We start from the raw sequence: 10122 nt of genomic DNA, 5'->3' as shown, positions 1-10122 counted from the left end.
ACCTGCAGTATTAATTCTTGGCTCTACAGACAATGTACTTACAGTACACCGATTTTTTATGCGATCAGACATGAAAAGTGCCGCACAATTTTTTTTATTTTTTTTTTGTACGTGGCCACAATCCATTAATCTGCAATTCCGAAATTCGAACGGCTCTGAAATATGAAGTTTTTTGGTGAGCGTCACTTTTTGGGAGTACATGACATGGAAGTTGTCCAAACATACATTGCAACTTGTAATGGCAAATTTATTAATTAAACACGTTCTTATACAATCGGCTGATCATCATGATGAATTTGCAGAATGATAAAGATGCATTAATTATAATGAACTGTATTTACCCAACAAGGAACTCAATAACATGTGCTTCACATTTACTTTATTTGAATTAATTTACATACAGATCCAAACCCAATTATTGTCTTGATAAGTTTTGAGTTTGTAAAATAAAAATTCAATATTTTTAACTTTTTAAAAGCATTGGTCTATTATAAAGCTTCTGATAAATGTTCAGAAGGATTTAGTCATTATTTTTCTCAAAATTTACTTGAGCGGTATCAGTGTACATGATATATGGTCGTAAAACTATTATTAACAAGCATGACGGTCACCTATTTACAATATTTCCTTAGTTGCTACACTCCAGTATTTACAAATGGGTGCTTGCACCACTGCTTAATTTTCATTGACAATGTTATCGATCGTCGCAACATTTTGAGTTTCCGTTGGGGGCGGAACATCTTGCAGTTGAATCTGCTGGAGCACTGCCATAGTTTTCATAAGTTCAGACTGGAAGAGCAGCATCGCCTCCTGGTAGTAATAATGAAATACATTGACACCATGAATACTCTGCTAGTGTTTCACATGTATACATACAATAATATATATATGACATATATATATATATTATATATTATATATATATATAATCAAAGAGCTAATAATAGCCAACAAAAGGCAAGCTGTAAATGGTCAAAGAATTAGCTCAGCGACCACACCGCCATCGCGAATGCGCAAGTTGTTAGTAGCTGGCGTTTGGTTTCAAGTGGGCGGTTTTACACATTCAGTTGCTGGGCAACATAATGGAAAATCGTGAGTCGTACGTTTAGTAACTCGTGTGATCTCCGATGTAGGACGAGGTAGTTTACGAGGAAACATTTCTCGCACGATGCCTAGAGGCGAATGTACTGTGTACGTGATATGAAGCTCAGCTGGTTGAGTTACACTTACTAGTAAATCTAGGTGATTCTAAGGCTAGTAAAATGGACGAAATTTCCCCTGTTTTTATTGAAGTCACACTCCTTCCTATTTCTGAGCTTCTCTGTCACACCTATAGTGGGGTATAGTATAGATACGCTTAACTAAGGTAAACTCTTTATAAGTGGCATTTCAATTCGTGTGTATAGAAAAGCTTATTGCCAACAATAACGTAATGGATGATCTGGAAACAGTCCAGCTTACGGCATAGATATACCAGGGTTAAAAATAAGCGATGGTCCGGGCCATGCAAAATAATCAGGAGGGCCATCAGATCTTTCCGAGACAGACCAAATGAATATTTCTTGTCCAATTTTTACGAGGTAATTTCTCTGAAGTTTTCCACGTTCCGAAATATACATTTAAAGATGCAATAAACAATTACTGTATCGTTTTGTATAACATTCAATTGTAATGTAGGGACTCGTTGTAATAATGTAAACCATTATATACTACACCTTATGTAACAATATCTTTCCTATATGGCTCTGACAACGCCGCGTAGACTTTATAAAGAAAACAGATTGAAAATTTACAGGTACAGCGTGAAATTTCAACTAGTATGGTCATTGTTGGACCATCTCTTTTTTCTCCTTAATTTCTACCCCTGTAATTAGGTCACCAGCGCGAAAAGGGGTCACTATGTAAGAATATGGCCCGAGGCGCAGCCTATAGGAAAGTACATGATTAATGTAAAAAAACTTCCAGATGCGTTATAATTTCGGTTTTTGTCATTAACAGACATAACAGTGGCGCACAATATCCCAAATGACCGCACACAATCTATTTGTCATTGTCTCTAGTAAAACGAAAAAACAAGCACCTACTGAAATTGAGAGGTACGAGTAGTGAGAGAGGAATTCATGAATCAAAAAACAGCTCAAACCAGTCCTATCCTCCTACAAATAGTAATAAATAGGGTCAGGTGTTATACCCTCTATTTCTATCTGATCTCAAATATGGCAGCGGGACTTTTCGATATGCACACTTTGAACGGGGGTGAGAATACGGGTATTTGTCTGGGACCGTCCGGGATTGGCCACATTTAAAATTTACCTGGGAACTGGACAATGTCAGATAAATTTTTCGTGATTCGGAATAGAGAGAGATGTAGTCGAGCGGTGGTAACACACTCTAAATTGTCTGGGATCTGGAAAAGTGCGAGATTCGTCGGTATGCTCAATGTCAGCGCATATATTTTTTAAATAATTTTTCTTTTTGTAATTTTTTTTAATAATTATGGCCAGAAAAATATAAAGAGCGTAATCGTAAATATTAGTATTATATGTAGAATGTTGAAACCCTAAAACTATCTGAATGTCCTGAAGAACATTGTCTGAGCGAATTAATTTTCCTGAGGAAACTGTGGGAGATTGGGCTATTTATTTATAACTGCGAAACTGATAGCTGGGTGTTTATTGCTGAGGAAAATAAGGTTCGGATATGTACCCCCCCCCCGTTCCCCCCCCTCCCTTATACAAATTAGTTGATAATTATCTATATGGTATTCGTGCAGATCTATCTAGGTTAATTTTGACTCAACCGTGAAGATTGAAAACGTACAGCTGGTGTTAGTGCAATTTATTTGAATACACGAGATTCGTTAACATATGCTGATGGACACTGGTACCAGAATAGTGTTTTACTGTAAACAGTTCATTAAATCAGCACGGATAGATGGTAACCATTCAAACTAGGGGAAAAATTTCTTTTTTTTCACGGAAGCTCTTTTTCAAGTCTGTGGGAAAAATAGCTCTCGTCAAAAATTTTACGGGAGCTATTTTGAGCCTCACGGGAGCGATTTCGGAGGTTTGAAGAGCGAATCGCTCATCGCTCCCGTATATTTTTTACCCAGATTCAAACAATATTTTACAATACACAAAGCTCTGGCAGTACCTTCTGTGTATCTTTGATTGCCTGCACCTCCTTCATAATGCAACTAAACTCCTCCTTAATTCCACTCAGGTGCTGGATAATCTCTGCTTTGCTCAACTGTAACACAAAACAATTTTAAAATAGATGAGAATTAGTCTAGATGACGGTAACATTTATATCACAAGTTAGATAAATAGTAGAAATTTAACACGATTTAACCACTTACTACCCACCTCATGTTAAAGGGAGCTACTTGAAGACCTGTGATAACAACAAAAACAATAATAACAATACTAACACAAGTGCCGCAGAGCGACAGCGCTCACCTGATGGCAGGTGTTCTGATGCTAAACTCACTGGCAAACAAATCAAGAGCCCCCTCCCATCGCCGCGTTCGCTCTCCCTCGTTGTCTCTCTCATTCTTTCTCTTTCGCTCTCTCGCTCTTGCTCTCTCTTCCCTTCATGCTCTCTCTCTCTCTCGCTCGCTCACATTCACTCTCCCTGGTTGTCTCTCTCTCTCTTTGTTTGTCTTTGTCTTTCTCCTTTCTCTCTCTTTCTCTCTCTCTCTCTTTCTCTCTCACTCTTTTGCGTGCTCTCTCTCTTTCTCTCTCCCCCTCTCTCTCTCTCTCTCTCTCTCGCTCTCTCTCTCCCTCTCACTCTATCACTCTCTCTCTCACTCTCACTATCTCTCTCTCTCTCTCTCTTCCTCTCTCTCGCGCTCTCTCTCTCTCTCACTCTCACTCTCTTCCTCTCTCTCGCGCTCTCTCTCTCTCTCACTCTCACTCTCTCTCTCTTCCTCTCTCTCGCTCTCTCTCTCTCACTCTCTTCCCCTCGCTCTCTCCTCCTCTCTCTCTCGATTTCTCTCTTTCTCGAGGCAGTAGCGCTGCCGGACGAGGCTTTGTCTAATGGTCTTCTAACCCTAGCAAGACCGTTTCGTGGAGCTAGCAAGGCGGTAACGTTTTTATATAACTTCACATAAATGTTTATACTATATGTTAATTCGGGTGGCACTCCGGCAGCCCATGTTTATACTATGCAAACTCGGGTTTCCCAGCAGTGGCCAACGATGGTAGAAAATTATGAAAAATTGCTCTAAAAAGCTGCTTGTCCCACGGACAAGCTACCGGACAGATCTACTTGTCCTCCGTGGAAATGGACAAGTACGGACAAACGGATAGCCCTTATTTCGAATACCGGGATGGTATCTGGAACCTTCTCGAAGAAATGTTCGTTGGGATCATTATGAAAGTTGCCACGAGATGGTGCGTACGTTTGAGTGTCTTAAGATTAAGGATGGAGGCTCCCATCGTACGTAGTATAGCAACAACTATTTGCAAGACAGAATAGGTAAGCACTCATCAATTTACCTATGCAAGCCTACAGGCTGAAATAGAGAGCTGCCACCTGTAACTAATTAACGCAGGCAAAAACTACACCGTACTACTACTATCACCACCACATGCACTGGCAGTGGCCACTGGCAGTGGCATAAGTTACATGTAACACACTTACAGAATGCCATAGAAATTATACGATTTTAGGAGAATAAACCTTCAACCAAATTTAGCTTTTGAAATTTCACTGTGACATTGTAGCCTCATACATCCAGGCATGTATAGATTCTACTAGCAAACCCGGCAGTCAAATTCTTTCTAACAGTAAACAAATCCATGTTTAACCCTCCTCTTGATGGTCAAAAGATTATCCGACACTTACTCTTCGCATGTCAGCAGAAAGTACATTTCATGGTCCTTTCAATAAAGCCATAAAAATGCTAGGTCACCGCTGAAACAAAAATGTTTTTCAATCGCTCCGTCAGACCATGGTTTTTCAATCGCCTCATCAGACCATGCGCTCAAAAAATGTCGAAAATCTGCCCTGTGCCCCATTGACCTTTGACCTCCAATTTCGGCACAGTGATGGCTTTTCCTACCATGATGCTGTACACCGACTATCACAAGCCTAGGTCAAGCCGTTTAGATTTGTGCCGCAATTCCTCCCTATACCCTAACTTAAGAAGGGAATGTTCCCCCTTCTTTTACACCTCTTGACCTTTGACCCCAGCTTCGACATCCCAACTCGTTTTCGGATTATCCCCCCCCCCACCACCACCACCACCACCACCACACGTCCCAAATATCGTGACCGTACGTCGAGCCGTTTAGATTTGTGCCCAACTGTTGACGGACGGACGCACGGTCGGACGGAAGTCGGTCTACAAGCTGCATCTGACTATTGTCAGATGAGCTAAAAATGTCATAAATACATGCTGCGATATGTAATAGGTAGGCCTAACTATGTTATGCACCTGGGGTTGCTGTGACGTGTTTCCACTGGTACCACTGGAGAAGGAAGCTGCATTACTCTCTGTCTCGTAGTCAGCATTGGCACTAGACATTGACGTCTCTGTAGTAGAAACTAACTCGTGACATTTTCCCAATCGAGTTTCTAGTTCTTCCACCTGTAGATACAAGATAATAAGTGTAGGCGATCAAGAAGCTGGTTGCAATGATAACAAATATTGGTTACGACTTACGTATTGTTACGGCAAGAGGTAGTGTGCCGATAAGGTTTATATGGAGGTAAAATTCGGAGTGATTTTAATAATCATACTAGCGAAAGTCGTGCATAAACACATAATGTACTCTATTTTTTTATTTTTTTTTATTTATTTATTAATTTAAAGACAGTACATTGGTAACAGATATGTCAACATAGAGCTTGCGAGCTCCTCACTGTCAGTGCTGTTAGTCTAACAAAGAAACAAGCAACAGTACTAGGCCAGCTAGCCTAGGTACCCCTTACTAAAATTAAATCGTGCACACTATGTTATAACATTGTACAAGCAAACTTTGTACATAAAAAAAATCATATCAACTTGTGAGGGACACTGACGTATTCGTACAAGAAATACAAGTACTAAAACATAAAAGCAACAATCACACAAAGATACTAAAATTACGAGTCATTTTAGAGTTGATGATTCATATCAGTCCAGGTTATTTTGTGTGTGGGTTGGTGGTGGTGGTGGTGGTGTGTGTGTGGGGGGGGAGGGGGGTCAGCGGCACATCGCACATCAATAGGATGGCCCTGACCATGATCTTAGAAGCGCCTTCAAGGTTTTTAGGTCTGTAGCCTGACGGATGTTGGGGGGTAGATTGTTCCATAGCCAGGCACCGTGGTACCGAAAAGATTTCTTGCAATGAGTTATTGAATTATAGTCGGGAAGCGCAAGAGTTTTTACTTCGGAGGTTGTAGGGGGTGCATGCAGACCTGCCAACCTGTGATTCATGAAAATAGTAAGGCTTTTTTTTTTGCAGCAGGCAGCCATTTTGTTTGTATGTTATGCGCGCAATGAATGATGGGACTAACTCTAGATCACGCGAGAACAACGTGAACGCGTGATCCAATATGGCTGCGCCCACAATCGCCAGATATTTCTCGGCTCACAATGTAAAAAACATTAATTTTCGCAAGTCGTAAAAAATCGTAAGTTATATTCAGTTTGATCGTACATTCGTAGAAACATCATGGAATTCGAAGGAATACGAAAAAATCGTAAGGGTTGGCAGGTATGTGCATGAGTATTTGAAAAGACTTTATATAGGTTGGGCTTTGACCGTGTATGGCATTGTATACCTCTGTGGTGACTCTAGTGACTAGTCTCTACTGGCATGATGATGTTAGCACGGTTCATTCATACTCTAGGTCCCCAGGCTTTAACGAGAAGCTTAGAATTAGGGTTAGGGACCAGTCAGATTATAAAAATTTCTGGGGAACAAGACACATACATTGGCTACGCAACAGGCGACAACTGCGTCGCGGGTCGGGCCTACGAGTTTAGTAACTCACTAACGCTGAGAGGGTTTATGTCAGCCAGGGTACTGCCGGAACGTAGCCTGGGTACGGTCTGGTATACCGGAACGTACCCTGGTACTATCTAATATGCCGGACCGTACCTCGCCTACTCCACTAACGAGTCTAAGGAGTCGCCTACGCCTACTACCTAACCATAATCCTAAGCCTATATTACCCTAACCAATAGTTACCAGGGTACGTTCAGGCAGTACCCTGAGGGGCATAGACCCTATGAGACTCACTAACTGTACTATGTACAGTACTGTGAGTACACTTGTCCGCAAATGCAGACGTTATAACTACGCTTTGCTAATCTTAGGGTGCGGGTTTATCCCCATTACTGGGGTCTGCGTCGGCTCGGACACTATTCACTAGCCTAATGAAGTAATGATAATCATTCACGGGAGCGAAGGGCACGTTAGTAAAATAGCAATTAGATTGGGTAGCTGTAGGTTGTTCGTCTAGTATATAGTCAACTATAGCCGACAGTCGCGTCATTTATGCATAATATGTACTTTTCTATGATCCTTCTCTGCCATATATTTGCGTTGACAGAAAATTAGAAGTAAGGAAATCCGGGTGGCATTTTGCCAGCTGCTGAATTGAATTCGCGCCACCTGTCGGACAATTTGTTAATTTTTTTATTTTTGTTCCATCTGGTCTACTTATCCCATAGAAATAATATAGATAACCTAGGTTATCTATATTATTTCTATGACCTATCCGCATGGGGCAGAAGTGAAGACCCTGAACACCGTTCAATGAGAAACCTCATTTGTCCAACACATGAAAAAAACTCGTCCCAGTTGAAATGAATGAATGCATGCTTGCTAGCTTTACCGTGGCAATTCTTCGCTTCGGCGAATCCACGTACATATCCCACGTGCCACAAATAGAACCCGTGCTACTTAGATCATATCAGGAGTAGATAATAGAAGATCTTCTATTATCTACTCCTGATCATATGGACGTCTAGTGTAGTGAGATCTTATAGGTGTAAATGCATGAAGCTCAAATAAACGTAATCCATAGTAGAAAAAATAACTCCAGCCCCATTTTATCTTACACGAGCGTTATTTCTTGAAACCCGTCATCATTACTCATTTAGCTGACGAATTTTCGCCCACCTCCACATAAAATTTGTTTGTGTTACGTCTCTGACGTAGGGTCCAATGGCTATGCGTGCTCACCACCTATACGCAGGGCCGTAGCTAGCAGGGGGAAAGAGGGGCAGCTGCCCACCGCCCAAAAAAGAACCCAGTGAAGAATAATGGGAACTTAAGATTAGAAAATACACGCTTAACCGTTTGGGGAGTTTTAGGTATGTAACCTACCTGAAGTGGCTGGAAATGGCATTTCAGAGCTTCTATATTTCAAAATTTCCGAGGGGGCATACCCCCTGACCCCCCAGAAGCGAGCGCTTCGGGCGTTCGTTCATCTTGTCCCCCCTCCAATACAATAATTCCTAGCTACCGCCCTGATACGCTATATGACCGTATGTTTTCGACTGACGACGATGAGCAAATATAACCGTTCGAGAACTTGAGACATAGTCAACACGCGTGGGCGAAAAACCATCCAGACAAGCATATAAACGCTAAATATCTCGATACGTGGCAGGTGATATTTTTCTGTTGCAGAAAAGTACCTGGATGTTATATATATGAATAGTAAAGGCCCATAATGATTTCCTCCAGTTGCTATGGGCCAGGCTAAGTTAATTTGAACGTACTATAGGCAAGCGTTTTAGCTGGCACTGTTAAATATGTAGCTAATATGTGAAAATCAATGCACAAAATATTCTCTTGCTGGTATGGCTGCGTTTTGTTATGGCGGTGATGTTTGACCCACGCGGAGAGCGACCGAGTAAAACAAAATGTATAAAATATTATATATATATATATCAGGAGTTGATAATGACAACATTTTGTCATTATTAAATCCTGATATATATATATATTTATTTATAGCCTAGCGCCGATAAAATGTTATGTGCGAAGTGTCTGACTACGCCTCTGCGCTTTATCATTTCAAGAGTGAACAAAATCAAACTTGGTTTATATTCACCCCTGATCTTATCACGCGACACGTACATCCATTGATAATGTAAATATTTGGTGCATTTTACCGCGTCACGGATACATCGATCTTGTCCTTGAACATTTGTGTAAAGGGGGGGATGGATATTTTCGGGACCCGGGATTAAACCATTTTAATTATCTGGAAACCAATACATACCACATTAATTTTTAGTAATCAGATTTTTCATGATATAAAAAAGGAATTGTGATTTTATTTAACTTGAAACTGGGAAACGGCATATATTTTACTTAGGACACTGGAAATATTCCATCCCACCCCCATTCTTTCCTTACCCATCCTCTTGTATGGTAATTAGGTCCATATTCTAGGAACCAATGAGCTAAATATAACCTGTTATATTGCGAGGAACTAACTATCACAGGGTGGCCATGTGCGTAGGAAGTATGAGAATATATAAGAGCAGTTGTCGATACATTATTGGTTCCAACGGCGCTACTCTTTTTCAACGGCGTTAAACTCTTGTCACGTCATATATGACTTGTTCACATCAGCCAGCTAGGAATACAGAAAAGTGGGAGGGAAAGGAGAGCTTAGAAATACAGGTATGTATGCTAATAACACATATTGACTCTGTATATACTCTATTCTATGTGTCCTCTTTAGTTTTACAGTGGAGCCGGTCTTCGCCTCGCCACGTGTCTGTACACACTCACGCGCGCGCACACACGTGCGCTCGCACACACATGCACACGCGCGAGCGCGCACGCACATACACGCACACACACGCGCACGCACGCACGCACGCACGCACACCCACACACGCGCGCACGCACACACACACACCGCGCCCTGGTCACGCCCCCACCCACAGCAGGTTGGTAGTAGAGGCTATTCACAGGTAGAGCGAGGAGATTGTAGACTATATAGTGCTGGAGCCAACCTGAAGTTCTTTGCCTGTGTACGTGTGTACGTGTGTAGGCCTACGTGTACGTCTCTCTCCTGCTCACACACGCACGCGCGCGCACACACACACACACACCCTCTCTCTTTCTCTCTCTCTCTCTCGCTCTCTCTCTCTCTCTCTCTCTC

General features: G+C 41.6%; 2 protein-coding genes across 2 annotated transcripts in view; one reads left to right on the top strand and one right to left on the bottom strand.

The window, feature by feature from the left end:
• Positions 1-226: 226 nt before the first annotated feature.
• Positions 227-7602, bottom strand: LOC106815825. The gene is made up of 4 exons (XM_014820343.1): positions 7506-7602; positions 5441-5593; positions 3154-3249; positions 227-810 (listed from the first exon to the last, which is right to left on the bottom strand). Exons 1-4 carry the CDS (start codon positions 7527-7529, stop codon positions 676-678), a joined length of 408 nt encoding a protein of 135 aa, XP_014675829.1. The 5' UTR covers positions 7530-7602; the 3' UTR covers positions 227-675.
• Positions 7603-9431: 1829 nt separating this feature from the next.
• Positions 9432-10122, top strand: part of LOC106815824 — a 4473-nt gene continuing 3782 nt past the window's right edge. The window contains exon 1 of the mRNA XM_014820342.1: positions 9432-9635. The gene's annotated coding sequence lies outside the window, so the exon portion shown is untranslated. The remainder of the gene's footprint in view (positions 9636-10122) is intronic.

Source organism: Priapulus caudatus, unplaced genomic scaffold, assembly GCF_000485595.1.
Source record: "Priapulus caudatus unplaced genomic scaffold, Priapulus_caudatus-5.0.1 Scaffold1211, whole genome shotgun sequence".
In the NCBI taxonomy this organism is placed as follows: domain Eukaryota; kingdom Metazoa; phylum Priapulida; class Priapulimorpha; order Priapulimorphida; family Priapulidae; genus Priapulus; species Priapulus caudatus.
The sequence above is the reverse complement of the archived record's forward strand: the minus strand, read 5'-3'. Positions and strand labels throughout refer to the sequence as shown.

Coding starts and splice junctions, on each gene's coding strand:
- LOC106815825 (XM_014820343.1), bottom strand. CDS start 7,529: ATGGCAGAGAAGGATCATAGAAAA. Junction 5,594..7,505: donor CAGAGAAGGATCATAGAAAA/GTACATATTATG, acceptor TTGTATCTACAG/GTGGAAGAACTAGAAACTCG. Junction 3,250..5,440: donor ACACGTCACAGCAACCCCAG/GTGCATAACATA, acceptor TTTGTGTTACAG/TTGAGCAAAGCAGAGATTAT.